At 35.5% G+C, this 13,681-nt stretch overlaps 2 protein-coding genes across 12 annotated transcripts; both read right to left on the bottom strand.

The window, feature by feature from the left end:
* Nucleotides 1-77: 77 nt before the first annotated feature.
* LOC138139706 (nuclear pore complex protein Nup98-Nup96-like) lies at nt 78-9,857 on the bottom strand. The gene is made up of 12 exons (XM_069060127.1): nt 9,601-9,857; nt 9,383-9,511; nt 4,968-5,734; nt 4,638-4,917; nt 4,433-4,589; nt 4,142-4,370; nt 3,012-4,088; nt 2,288-2,603; nt 2,038-2,240; nt 1,737-1,990; nt 1,087-1,689; nt 78-1,033 (listed from the first exon to the last, which is right to left on the bottom strand). The coding sequence occupies exons 1-12, from the start codon at nt 9,665-9,667 to the stop codon at nt 220-222; spliced, it is 4,896 nt and encodes a 1,631-aa protein (XP_068916228.1). The 5' UTR covers nt 9,668-9,857; the 3' UTR covers nt 78-219.
* On the bottom strand, nt 5,741-9,373 carry LOC138139724 (uncharacterized). Of its 11 annotated transcripts, XM_069060167.1 has the most exons (11): nt 9,018-9,373; nt 8,920-8,958; nt 8,355-8,636; nt 7,342-7,398; nt 7,074-7,145; nt 6,758-6,811; nt 6,623-6,670; nt 6,505-6,555; nt 6,190-6,240; nt 6,072-6,134; nt 5,741-5,936 (listed from the first exon to the last, which is right to left on the bottom strand). In XM_069060167.1, the coding sequence occupies exons 3-11, from the start codon at nt 8,398-8,400 to the stop codon at nt 5,890-5,892; spliced, it is 489 nt and encodes a 162-aa protein (XP_068916268.1). In that variant the 5' UTR covers nt 8,401-8,636; nt 8,920-8,958; nt 9,018-9,373; the 3' UTR covers nt 5,741-5,889. The 11 variants fall into 11 exon arrangements, 3 of the variants coding, with proteins under 3 accessions (XP_068916268.1, XP_068916266.1, XP_068916267.1); XM_069060165.1 differs by having other exon boundaries at nt 5,741-6,240; nt 8,355-8,507; nt 8,569-8,636; XM_069060166.1 differs by having other exon boundaries at nt 5,741-6,240; nt 9,018-9,071; nt 9,122-9,373.
* Nucleotides 9,858-13,681: the final 3,824 nt, after the last annotated feature.

Raw genomic sequence — 13,681 nt, 5'->3', positions numbered from 1 at the left:
GAGGTCTGAAACACGTCGGTCCTACAAGGTGAAATGTTTAAATTTTTGTGATAAAAAAACAGTTACGCAGTGCCAAGTAAGGTTCAATCGAAAGAATCATTTATTTCGGTATTACAAAATTGATTTTAAAACGTTAAGAAAAATTGACAAACACAAAGAAATATAATTATGAAGTAACAACACAATAAATTTAAAATCGATATAGCAAGAATTGTGGGATCAGTTGACCGACTCCTCTTGAATTAATTTGAAGATCAGATAGAATATTTCATAATGTTTAATATCGGGGGGCATGACTAAATTACTGAGCACATCAACAAACTTCGCTTGAAAAGCTTGGTTGTCCAAGTTTTTGTAAATCAATTTAAAGAGCAAGGCACATTTTTTAGACAGTTCAGCGACACACAGCTTCTGTTTATCGTTTTTAACGGGAAAACAATTAATTCTTCTGATAATGGAACTCAATTTACCGCCAATAGACGATATTCCTCCTTCTTCGTTACCTTGATACAAAGCTTCTTGCAAATCAAGGAATTCCTTGACTAACCCACCTTGGGTATTCCAGTTGACCAAAACGTTGGAAAACGGTTCTATCTTTTGTATAAATCTTGTCAAATACTCGTACTGCTCGTTAATAAATAATTCTGGTAAAATATAATCGACAAATGCCTGATTTGCGTGTTGCCAATCTTCCATGTACACACAGTGTTGAAAATATTCGTAGTGCCCACCGGAAGCTTTAACTTTGGTCGCTTTAACCTCATGAATCCAAGATGACGGAATCTTGAACACTTGCACTAGTTCTTTCTCAATCTGTGCTGTTTGGAAAAAAGTCGCCAGATTTCTGTCCAAGATCTTCATCACGAGATTCTTTTTAAGGAGGTTATTTTCGAGAAACAGGAGAGAAAATATCGCCCATTTCCAATGTCCCATGTTCTCCAATTGGGTGGAAAAAGTGGTGTGCAAGCTCTCCTTCTCGGACTCGCTCACCAAGCCCACTTCCAGGGACAGGAACAGTTGCAACATGAACCAACTAAACAACGACTCCAGAAAATTCCCAATTTGCTCGAATTCGATCACACTTACCTCAATCTGTAATCCATGATACTTTCCGTGTGTGTTTCCGGATGCAAAACCCGGCAAAGTTGATAAGTACTGTCGACATAAACCCCCAAAATGTGGTAGAGCAAGTCGAACTCCGCAGATTGTATTTCGGAACTGCAATACGGAGGTATAGGTTTGGTAGCGTATTCCAACTCTTCAAAAGATTTCTTGTAGAGGTTAAACGCGACGTCTACGGGTGCGGCAGCCGGAGATATGTACCACAGATGCAAGCCGAAACATCTCATCCAGTCTAAATCGTCACAAGTGTTAACGGACTCGTAGACGGGAATTCCTGACAGCAGCAAGTAGAGCTTCTTAAATTCGTCAATTATGATACCGTTCTCTTTCCATCCAAAACTCTCCACGTACTTTTGCATCCAAAATTTAAATCTCTCGTTGCCGCTGAGCTGATCTATCAACAGGCTCAACTGACTCAAGTTGTTTTTGCTCGCGAATTCGCTAGCTTCTGAAACTTTATGAAACGACAACAATTTGAAGATGGTTTTGAATGCTTCGGATTCATTCAAGTCCATGCGCTCGTCCATGCTCCATTCGTCTGACAAGTCGTAAGCGAATTTTTTCAACCTGAAAAGACAACGCAACATTCGACAATTGTAAATCTACACGAGTACCAATCGCTGACGCTCTGTCTTCTGCCGCACGGCGAATCGTCCCCTGGACCCCAAAGCGCAGCACACAGGTTCCAAACGCTGCACAGATATTTGTCTCGACCGGTGAGGGTTTGCGTTCTGACATGTTCGTTGAACAAATTTGTTTGTTTCTGCAAGTATGACACGTTCTTCTTGATGTGTAAAGTTGGGATGTTTTTATCGAAACTGAACTCGCTCTCGTTCAGCGTTATTTTCAACATGTCGCTCAAATTTGGCTACAAGAGAGTGGTAAATGCGAGAAGTAAAGTATCGAAACACCAACCATCATGGCATTGTAGTACCCTCTGTTTTCCACCTGAATATTACAGTGGGTGATAGCGTGCACCACTTCGTTGTCAGCCATTGCGTCCGAATTGTAAAAATGAAAACCCTTGCCCCACCCCACTTTGAAAGTATTACATCTGAATATTCCCAACTCCGTGTAACACTTTTGGGTTGTTGTCACTTTCTCCGGTAGTATCGACACTGGATCGAATAAATGTAATTCGATTTTACCATAAACAAAGACTTACGTGAGATGTCGGGCAATCTGTGTACTTTGGGGGTCGAAATCACTTCACTGGGAACTCCCTGTTTCGGTTTGACCAGAGCGACTTCAGGCTTTTTCGCTTCGGCTATCGTCTCCAAGTTGGTAAAAAGTGAAGATTTCAGGCTCTGAATGGCCGACTCCGTGTGATACATGTCTTCGGTTAAAGTGTACCGCTCTTCTGCCGGCCAATAATCGAGCAGAGTAGGATCAGCTATGAAACTGTCAGATTCGCGTATTATCTTGCTTTTGGAAGACGGGAGGCCTCCTCCTAAGCCGAAAGACGGCAACTCCTCCACCTCCTAAACAAATAAAAAAACGAAAGTTTGTTGGCGTCCAATTAGATTTATTGTTATTTATGAAAACAACATTTGTTTTATCACAATTCAACAAAGTGTCAAAAAAATAAAATAATTGCGTACGCATACTTATTTTAGCCAAAAATTAGTCACTTTCTGGTACATTATCACTTTTTTTTTAGATTTTCATAGTTTTTATTTTCACTATTGTCGATACATTTTTATAAATAAGTAATAAAGTTATATATTTATTTAGTTATATTTATTCTTATAGTTTTGATTTTTCCCATTATTCATATATTGCTATTTTATAGATATATAGATATTTATTTATTTAGGTATTACGTATGTTATGTTTTCTCCAAATTCAAATGCTAAAGTGTGTTAAACGCATTTTCAAAGCTGACTTACTTCGAGCTTTTTCAGAATGTCGTGCGTCTTCTTAACAATCGCCTTATCTGCGGAGACTTCGCACTCTTCTTCGTCGCTGTCGGTGAAGGCGTATTTGGAGAAATGTTTCACTTTGAAAACCCAAGAACCAGTTTTGGGGCGATATTCGACGAACTTGGAATTGTGTTTTTGCGTGACGTGCATTAAATTATCCACGAAATTGGTTTGCGCGATTTGATTGATGTCCGTTATGTACAAGTTAGTGCCCTTTTCGCGCGGATAAATCTTATCCAGTGTTACTTGAGCGCGTCTGTTCAGACCCTTACCGACTGGAGGTTTATTGCCATCGTCGGGGTATATGATGACTTCGCGATGACGGAAGTGGACAATTTCGTCTAGATTTAGATTTGCGATGTCTATGGGGTCGGGAAAGTAAACATTTCCGTAGCCCCTGCGTCCTATGGTGAGCCCCGGAACGACGCATTCGCCGTTTTCGTCCACGTATTTGTGCAAATCTTTCAAAGCTGGAGACATGTAATACTCTGGTCTCGTCAGTATTACTCCGGCTGGATTTTCAGTGTTCTCAACTTCGATCGTCGACATGTTCAACGGTGAATCCATGTCGCTCTCGGTTATTGTGTTTTCCTCTTCACCGAAACCTACACTTCCGTTAAATCGGGGACTGGATTTCGTCGATTTTGACTCGCTTAAACTGGTCTTACTCGAACTCACCGTCGGTGTAAAGTTTGTCGATTCGTCAAATGTATAATTGGACTTGTTTGACCTGCTGTCGTCAGTATCGTCGGTAACTGAAGGATCGAATTGCAGTTTGAGATTGAGTTTTCTGCCTCTCAACAAATCTCGATCGACTTTCTCGGCGTAATCGCCGTCCGAGATGAAACTTCTCGGACTGATTATCGAACTTGAATCGGCTTCACTCGCAGATCTCAAACATTCTTCCGCTTCTTCCAAAAGCTCGTTTTTATACTTGTTATAAATTGTCGAAGAACCATCGTTGAATTTTCTGATAACTAAACACTTGTGTGAACTTTTCAGTGTTTGGTTGGTTTCGAAAAATTCCTTGTTGTAATTACTTCCCTGTGAAACCAAGTTAAAAAAATCAAGCTTATTTTTTAAATTCAATATCTTACCCGTTTTGGTTTAGGCAAGTGGACTTTAATCTTGGCACGGGTCCCAACCAACTCCTCTCTTTTCTTAGAATAGTCTAACATAGCCTTTATGTCTTGTGGATTGGTAGTACTGTTAACAGAATCAGACAACACTGGCTCCAAGCCGTAAACATGGGGACCATCAGGAAAACTATCGGTTGCAATGAGCGAAATATTTTTTGTATCATCTGATGGCTCCGGTGGGAATTGACTAAAAAAAAAAAAAAAACAAACACTCAAGATTAGATAATAACATAAAAAAATTTTTTTTACACTGGTTGTTGTTGGTTCATGTTTAGCGAAAACGATGTAGGTGTTTGTTGAAAAACATTACTCGTAAATAGATTACCACCGCCTGTAGTATTTCCAAATAAATTGGGCGGTTTAGCTGTTGTATTACCGAATAATAGTGGTTGCTGCTGTAATCCACCTGTAAAAAAATTATTTGGCCAAGTTCACTTAAAAAATCTCTTATTACCGGTCAAATTGGTGCCAAACGCAGGTTGTGACGGTTGCGAGAAAGTAGTTGTCGTGAGTTTTCCAAAGTTCGTACCAAAAGCTGGTTGACTTGTTTGGCCAAATCCTGGAGTGCCCGCGTTTGTTTGTCCGAAAATACCGAATCCGGTGTTAGGTTTAGACACTTGGAACAAATTTGAAGCTTGAGTGGTGCCGGTCTGATTAAAAGAGAAACCCGGTTGTCCCGTGTTGAATCCAGTTGTAGTCTGCGCAGGTTTTTGAAACAGGTTCGTAGTAGTATTCTGGAAAAATCGTATAAAAGAAAGGTAAATAAATCAAATGTGGAACTTACCGGAGTGTTCGTTTGTCCGAATACTCCTGTACCGAAAGCGGGTTGAGGTTGCGTAGTTGTGGTCCCGAACAGAGGTTGAGAAAAAGGTTTTTGGGCTTGATTTGCACTGAAGGGATTGGAAGTCGACGTTGGGTTGAAACCAAAAGTGGATGCATTACTGGTGGCGGTGCCAAAAGTGGTCGGTTTTCCAAACAGGTTAGAGGTGTTGGTTTGGTTTGGAACTCCGAAAGCTACTGTCGACGGTCCGAAACTTGGTGTCTGCCCGAAGCCTTGCGGTTGCCCAAATCCTGTCTTGTTGTCGGTTTGTCCAAACAACGAATTTGTTGTGCTGCTTGTTGGTGTACCGAAAGGGGCCGCTCCAAAACCTGGTTGCTGCTGTGGTCCTTTCCTGTTGCAAGTATAGTCTTCAAAACGCAATTCTTCCAAAGATTTATTTTCGTATTCCTTCATACAAGTGATGCAATGGTGTTTTGTGCTGATAGACTGAGTCACTCCATTCTTCTGCATGGTATCTGTACCGGTAACTGGTGAAAATTTAATGACAGTTCCTGTGGTCTGGTTTCCGAAAGCGGTACTCCCAAACAGATTGTTGGTGTTTGATTGGAAAAGGGATGTTCCAGTTTGCTGTTGCGGTTGTTGACCAAAAAGTACCGTCTGTGATGGGGTGGAGCCGAATCCAAACGTGGCCTTGTTTTGACCGAATGCATTTGTACTGCCGAACAAACCGCTGGTCGATGGTTGTGCTTGTTGTCCAAATAAATTTGACCCTGAGATAACAATTAATCATAAAACGCTACCCTTCACATATGCTCAAGTGCCCATAATGTGCATTTGGGAGGAATTGAGGAAGGAGATACATACACAAATAATACAATCATACCGTCAACACAGACATTAAATGGTTTACTTACTACCGAAAAGTCTATAACATACCAGGAGGAATAGACACGATCCCACTCGGAGCATTAGCTAAACAAAAAAAAGTGTGTTAATACGAGACTTTTTAACCAACATTTAACCACTCGAATCTAGAGAAAAGTCATTGAAAGAACAGTTTAAATAGTAGGTACTTGAACCTTCACAAAAATCTCTTGATGTACTTACAAGGTCCCGGCTCTGGATACTGCATCAGAGCTTGTCGTTTCACTGGAGGTTCTGGATCTTGCTCTGTAAATCAAATTAAACTTGACAGTCTCACAGTAGATCCACAGAAATTTCTTACCAGTGTCAGACATAGCACTCGTAGAAGGTCTTGAAACTACATTTCTCGAGGCTACACATAAAAAAATATATTCCTACGCGAGTCGAAATAATAAATGTTATAAGACGAGCTGAACCTAACGCTACCCAGAAAAAATCACATATTAGGCAAAACTTTTTTTTTTCATTTTTTGTAAACATTTTGATGTAGTCTTTCTACAATTTCAAAAAGCAGTACATTTCGATTCTAAAACTTCATAATTTTTTTTTATAGTATGCTTTAGTAGCATTATTTATTATTGTCTTAAATAAAATTGATAGGGAAATGTATACTCACGAGAAGCACCTAGGTCCATAGGAGCCGAACTTGGTGTTCTTTGTGAACTAACTATAATAATAATAAAAAAAAAACAATGAGAATGAGTTTTTTTTTTGTTTTAATACAATGTACTTACTACTTTGCAAATACTGTGAAAGCTGTCGGTTAAGTACAGACGGGGGATCTAACAAAGAAAGAGCGGAAAGAAAATAATCACTTCAATTCTGAAGTTTTGTTTACAAATTTGTAATGGGATAAAAAATGAACTTACTGGAAAAGATAAAGGGTTGGTGGCTGGTAGAAGCGGACTGGGATTGAGGTTGAACTATTAAATTTAAATATAAATTAATAAATGTAAACATTTCTGGTCGACAGGTAGTAATTTACAATTGGTCGCAGCCAAGTAGAAAAATTGTGGGTTCAATCGGTAATTTTAACGTGTAACGGTGCAAAAGAATTGGATCTGTTACGTAATACTCGATGTTAATAGAACTCTTGTCGGTGTCTTTAATATCTCTTGTAATTGTATTAAGAATTATGTAGTTTAAAAAAAATTAACACCTTAATTTGGGTATAAAAAAACTTACCGGCCGGCACAGGAGGTTCAGGAGGGCGAGGAGTGCCGGCACGTGGACTGACAGGTGTGGGGGCATAATTTCCTTAAATAAAAATATTCTCCTTAAATATAAAGTATCAAATTAATACAGACCTTTTGGTTACACCACTGTAAAAAATTCACTATTTTATTGTATTAAAGTAATTTAACCTGTAATATGTTACAACATATTGTTGTCTCAAAGACAAATTAGCCAAAACATATATTGCATTTAAGATACGGTATTAAAATTTTCTTACCACCACTACCTCCTCCAGTAAATTTTAATAACGAACGATCTAGAGTTGGAGGCTGATCTAAAATATAAAATATAATAATAATAAATGAATTAATATATAGGGTGTTATGGAAGTCCACGTAATAAACTTAATCACCAATAAAATGAACATTTTTTACATAATGATTTTTTAATCGATTTTTTTTTGCATTTATCTTTTTCTAGCCCCTAATTTGACACTTCGCTCATGGGATAATCATTAATTGACATGAAAGAGTGAGTGAAAATGTTTTTGTGCGGTAAAAAATTTACAGTTTTTTGAAGAAAGAACGATCGCTGTTCTAATACATACTAACCGTTTTTACTGTTTTTCATTATTCGAATATTTTCATCGAATAATTTTTTTTCGTGTTTCGTTATTAATGGATGTGTAAACACATGAGCGGGTATGAATTTTTGGGTTCAAATTATATTTAATTTTAACTCTGTTTGGCAGAATATGCGGAAAAAATAATAAATAAAAAAATTTTAATTTTAACGAGTCTTATTGGTAGTTAAATTTATTACGTGGACTTCCACAACACCCGGTACAGTGAGCATCAAAGATTTGCTATAATGAAAATATTTCCTTTCCTGCTGTTTTTTGAAAAAAAAAAAAATGAGAAAATTATACATGGTTGAATTGGTATGTATTTCAATTTTAGCAATGTATCAACTAAAAATTAAAAAACAGTTAAAAATTAAAAGATGGTACAAAACTAATTTTGAAAATTTAAAAAACTGCATCGGTGATTAGTGATTAATCTAGGTTTCTGATGAAAATTTATTGTGTGGCTTACGCGGTCTCCCATCTCACCCCCATTAAATTTTTTATGGGGTAATGTCAAAAGCACGCTTTAGTTCAATTGGCAAGGTACAATCCAGCAATTGAAAGCAAGGATCTGAAATGAAATTAGTGCGATCTAGGGTGAAATCCTTCAAAATGTTCATTTTGAGCTCCAAAGACGATTATGGCAAATCAGTTTCAACATTTACCTTGTTTATTTTTGTGGGAAGACGTTTTAGTTTCAAAGTTGTGCATTTTGGATCTTCTTTTAAGTTTGTTGGTATCAAGATTACTTCGCTGTATCCATAATATCGAAATTCAGCTATGTGAGTATCATTTTCTAACTGAAGAATTTATTTTTTCTAGAAATTTGCCCGTAAAATTAAATTTTCACGCCACCTTGTCACCTATAAAAATCGATACCTCAGGAAGCATCGGTCCAAAGGTCATGCATGGAACGTGGCCATAAATTAGAAATAGTTTATCCAAATCTACAAAAAAAGTGGGGATTGCCATTTAAAAAAATTGGCAATGATACTCGTATGATTGCGCAGAAACGAGTGGATAGAAAAATTAAAATATGTAATCGGAAAGTGTTCCTTTTCACAGATTACAATTGACATATCCAAGCTTTTTTCAAAAACTTAACAAAAAGAAAACATTTCCATTATTCCAAACTTTTGGTGCACATTGTATAATAATTTTTTTGTAAATATAAAATTTGGAGTTAACATTTATCATATTTCCGTTAAAAAATAGCAAAATTCCACTCACCTGAGGCAGTAAATTTCACTAAACGTTTGGCACGCAGTGCTAGAATAAATGACGCAAATAAAAATTGATAGAATTTAAAACAGTTCAGATGAACTTACGCCCTGTTGTGAATTTAACAAGAGATGGATCTAGCACGAGTTGTGGTCTTGGAGCTGTTATAATAACAATAAATTAGAATCATCAAACATTTATTGACACTCACTTTCAACGAATTCTGTTCAACTCCAATAAAAAAAAAAATCACTCATACAAACACACATACAAAAATTGGATAGATATCTTATGTAAGGTGTAAAACTACCCATTACATTTGTTAGTAAACAAAAAAGGTAAACAAACATGGGATTTCCTGGGGGATAATATAGTTGCACAATAATGGGCAATTTTTTAAGTGGTAAATGTGAGGTTATGTAAATAGTATACTTGATAAATTAGGTTTTACATAATGATAGGAGTCGCTTACCAAAACTGCTCTGGGTGGAGGGTCCAGTGCTAAAAGAGGACGTATTCGGAGTTTGGAAGATATTGGAAGGTTGCATTGAAGAGAACATCGAGGTGTTAGTAGCAGGTTGTCCAAAAGATGAAGTTGACGCTGAAGAGCAAATTATTTAACACACTGATGAAGTCTAACAGACTGTGCCGCCAATAAAAGTTTCAGTTATGTATCAATAAACAACTTACCTCCAAAACTTGAATTCGAAGGGTTTGTCATGAACGATGATGGTTTGTTGATGTAATTTGGATACATATTTAAGCCGTGACTTTTGTTAGAGGCGCATATAAATTAGAGATGATAACACAATAATAATTTTTCAACACAATCACTGCAAAATAGTTTTTATCGGACTTTTTAAAGAAAGAAAACACAACTCGCTTTCAAAATTGCAAACGTTCTGACAGAGTTGCGGAGGCCATCTTAATTTATTCTTTGTTTGCTAACCAGTGCCGCCACCTATCAAATTCCTAGGCGGCAAATTCAATTTCTTTATTTACAAACATTGTGCAATATGACGTCATTCATTATATGTACATATTACGCAACATTTCTAATTAGTAACTTTGCTATTGTTAAAGAGTATATTAATGAGGATATTTTGAATCTATAATACCTTTGGTTTGAATTTCAAACAACTTCATAAAAAATTAAAGAACGTAATTGCCAAATTTTGTGATTGTAATAAGAAAAAACATTTATAAAACTTGTCCAAATGTGTAAATTTATGTCTTTATCGGCTATAAAAAATACGCTAAGTAAATAGTCACACTTGTAATTTTTTAACACTAAGTAGGTATAAGGTTTCTAAACAAGTAAACATTACGTTCAAATAAAAATAAAATTGTAAACACAATGTAATATATACAGTGAGCGGCAAAAGTATGGAATAAATTCCTTAAAAATTAAACAAATTTTTTTTCAAAAAAATCTTTGAACAGGTCAATTTTAGTTTATAAAAATACATGTTTTAGTACCAAAGAAAATTCCAAGCAGTCATTTGTTTTCGAGTGATGACGTCATCGATACTTTTTTTAAATGGAAACCCCCTATTTTTTTTCTTGATTCTGATAGCCCTCTTATTGTCTAAATGACAGTATAAAAATTTTGTTATCTACATAAGGAAATTTTTGAGAAAAAAAAAAAAAATAAATTTGGAAAAAATAAATTTTATAACGAACAAAATCAAGTCAAAAAATCAAGTAGGTAAATCAAACAGTCAAATGTTACTGTCAATTTCATTCGTATGTGTTATTTGTTTTACAAAACGTTTTCGAAAATGACTCATTTAACAGAAACACAACGTATAGAAATTTTTATTTTGATTGGGTGCTGGGATAAAACTAAAACAGGGGGAATTTCTTCATAAACTTGCTTATTGTCAACAAGCTGGGGGATGGCAATTCAAACATTTAATTCCATAATTTTAAGTACATACTTACTAACACAGTTTTTGACTTGTTTTTGTTCTTTATAAAATTTATTTTTTCCAACTTTATTATTTTTTTTCTCAAAAATTTCCTTATGTAGATAAGAAAATTTTTGTACTGGCGTTTAGACAATTAAAAGGGCTATCAGAATTAAGAAAAAAAATAGGGGGTTTCCATTTAAAAAAAGTATCGATGACGTCATAACTCGAAAACAATTGACTGCTTGGAATTTTCTTTGATACTAAAACGTGTATTTTTATAAACTAAAATTGACCTGTCCAAAGATTTTTTTGAAAAAAATTTTGTTTAATTTTTAAGGAATTTATTCCATACTTTTGCCGCTCACTGTACATGTATTGCCGTCCAACAGCGCTTCCCAAACTTTTTGGACATCCTTACATAAACACCATTGAACTTTAAATAGTCATTACATTATTATTTTACTATTTTTCTGAATTATGAATGTTATCAAAATTCATATAGTGAGATGTGCATAATGAGTGCCTTTGATTTATTTATTTTTTGAATGATTTATGAAAGACAATTTAATCAAGAAAATGGACAAAATGGTCATACTCCACTGTTTACGAAACGGCTGTGTTTAATGCGACATTTTTTGTTTTATTGAGTTATTTAAATTAACCAAGAATGTTATGATTAAATAAATAAATAAAAAATAAATGGTTTGTGTCCAAATTATGATTGTATAAATTTTTTGGAAATATTCGATTTTTCTTTTTAAAAAATATATCATAATATTGCTCATTGTTGAGTGATATTGGGCAACTTCGGCCATAAGAAAATTACGTCATATTATGTTGCTCAATGTTGCACCACACTGCGCAATGTTACTCAATTAACCATACGCAAGCGCAATATTGGTTGAATGCATGCGCAAGTGTGCATCAAAATTCTCATTAAACACCTTTACATATTCTTATATTGTATGATATGGAGGAGCTTCCAACCCAACATTCATTCAACAATTATTTAGATCAAAGAAGGCGTTGAAAATATAAACGTATGTCCGAATCTAGACAACCAGACGCTCTGGATGCACGGAAGTATTTTAGGTTGCATATAGATTCAAATCCATGGATGACTCGATTACAAATTAATTTGATCGCTCTTTACCTATTTCAAATTAAATTAGAAAATGTTTACCGAAACTTGGCCAAATAGGCAACAACAATGTACCTATGTCCATTCTCCGTTATTGAAAACACCATTACGATCCCATCATGAATTTTTTTTGTTCAGAAGTAAAAACCATGTTTGCGTTAAAATTTGATTCATAGTGACAGTTGTTTAACGTTTATTAGCTGAGTTAGCAAAGATACGAAAAATCTTACTCTGTGCAAATAAGGTTTCAATATATGGGCGTAGACAATTTGTGGTCTCAAACGCTATTTTATAATTAATAATACCTCATGAATTTTAGACGTTGGAATTATAATTGTGCATTTTATTATTATTATCTGATAATGGAGAAAATTTATAAAATAAACAAGAGCAACATTTTACATTCGTAGGAGTGGGTAAATTACCAGATATATTGCCCAACGCGCCGCCACTGGTAAGCAGAAAAGTTTACAGACGTTTATTGTAATTGTAAGAAATAATTATCCCACAGTAAGTGGTAAAATGGGTTTTACCATTAATCATAAAGCATTAATTATTAACAATTACAACAATTAATTATATGGAATTGGTATGGAATGGTATGGAATGGAATGGTTATTATAAGGAACTCGGCAAATATAATTTTCACCTCTTTAATAAAAACATTAATAGATTTTTCGAGCGACAGGCAACCAATAAAACGACTGTGCAATTAAGTATAACGGGTGTTTATTAAAATTTGGCGTCGAAGTAGGCGTTGAACCAACTGAACTGTCGAAGTGTCGATTGTGAACGCATTATACATATACAGGTTACGGATCACGGATCAGCTGTTTCAATCTTACGTTCCTAGCTTACGCTTTACACGAGTGGTACGATCTCAATCGATTCTTCACCAGCCAAATTTAAAAAAACACTTGTAGGTACATATGCGTATGAGCGTACCCAAGGGCGTAGCCAGGATTCTATATAGAGGGGGGCAGATTAAGAAAATCCTAGACTATATTGTTTTAATCGTTTAATATAATTTTTAACATATGAGTATCTCACATTAGTAGTGGAGGTGAGGTAAAAATTAAAAACAAAATGTAACAACCAGCTTTATTACTTGATGAGTAATCTGCGCGGTTCTTCACTAAATTTATTTAAAACTTCTCTTACAATTTCATTTTTTTTTCTTGGACAATTTTCCGGTGTACGCTTAACATACACAACCCGTTTAAACGGTTTTCGGTCATCGTAGACCTCAGCCACGTTTTGACACGTCGCAAGGTAGAAAAAGACCTTTCTATATTACTTGGGGTGCGTTCAGAAATCGTACCCAGGTGCACCTAGGTCGCCATGCGCCGTTCGTAAATTGCCGGTAATGCAGACATGGCCATCTGTCATGCGTTCAGAATTGTTTGGGTGATTGCCTGACGGTGTTCCCAAGTTACCATGCTCCATGAGTGTGGGAAGAATTGCCGCACATGCGCAATAATAATAATAAACTGTCAATTCACCGTCATTTTGGCGCCTCAATAATAAGCTGGGTGGCTAAGTCGCTAAGGACTATGTATTGCCAATTTGGTGATTTTTTTACCTTTACCTATATTTTTCTAATTTAATAAAATAATATAGGTTGAACGGAGTAAAATAATGTAATATTTGTTTTAAAAAGTTTATTTGATTTATATAATTTTCTTCAGTTTATATTTGCTTTAAAAGGCTTATACAG

Source organism: Tenebrio molitor, chromosome X, assembly GCF_963966145.1.
Source record: "Tenebrio molitor chromosome X, icTenMoli1.1, whole genome shotgun sequence".
Lineage (NCBI taxonomy): Eukaryota > Metazoa > Arthropoda > Insecta > Coleoptera > Tenebrionidae > Tenebrio > Tenebrio molitor.
This window is presented reverse-complemented; position numbering and strand designations above follow the sequence as displayed.

What these genes read in the sequence shown, in the direction of transcription:
- LOC138139724 (XM_069060165.1), bottom strand. Translation starts at nt 8,400, where the DNA reads ATGCACAACTTTGAAACTAAAACGTCTTCCCACAAAAATAAACAAG. An exon ending in TTCCCACAAAAATAAACAAG is followed by an intron (nt 7,399 to 8,354) that starts GTAAATGTTGAA and finishes TTTATATTTTAG; the next exon opens with ATCAGCCTCCAACTCTAGAT. An exon ending in TATGGACCTAGGTGCTTCTC is followed by an intron (nt 6,241 to 6,504) that starts GTGAGTATACAT and finishes TTTTATGTGTAG; the next exon opens with CCTCGAGAAATGTAGTTTCA.
- LOC138139706 (XM_069060127.1), bottom strand. Translation starts at nt 9,667, where the DNA reads ATGTATCCAAATTACATCAACAAACCATCATCGTTCATGACAAACCCT. An exon ending in ACTTGCCTAAACCAAAACGG is followed by an intron (nt 4,089 to 4,141) that starts GTAAGATATTGA and finishes TTGGTTTCACAG; the next exon opens with GGAAGTAATTACAACAAGGA. An exon ending in ACATTCTGAAAAAGCTCGAA is followed by an intron (nt 2,604 to 3,011) that starts GTAAGTCAGCTT and finishes TTATTTGTTTAG; the next exon opens with GAGGTGGAGGAGTTGCCGTC.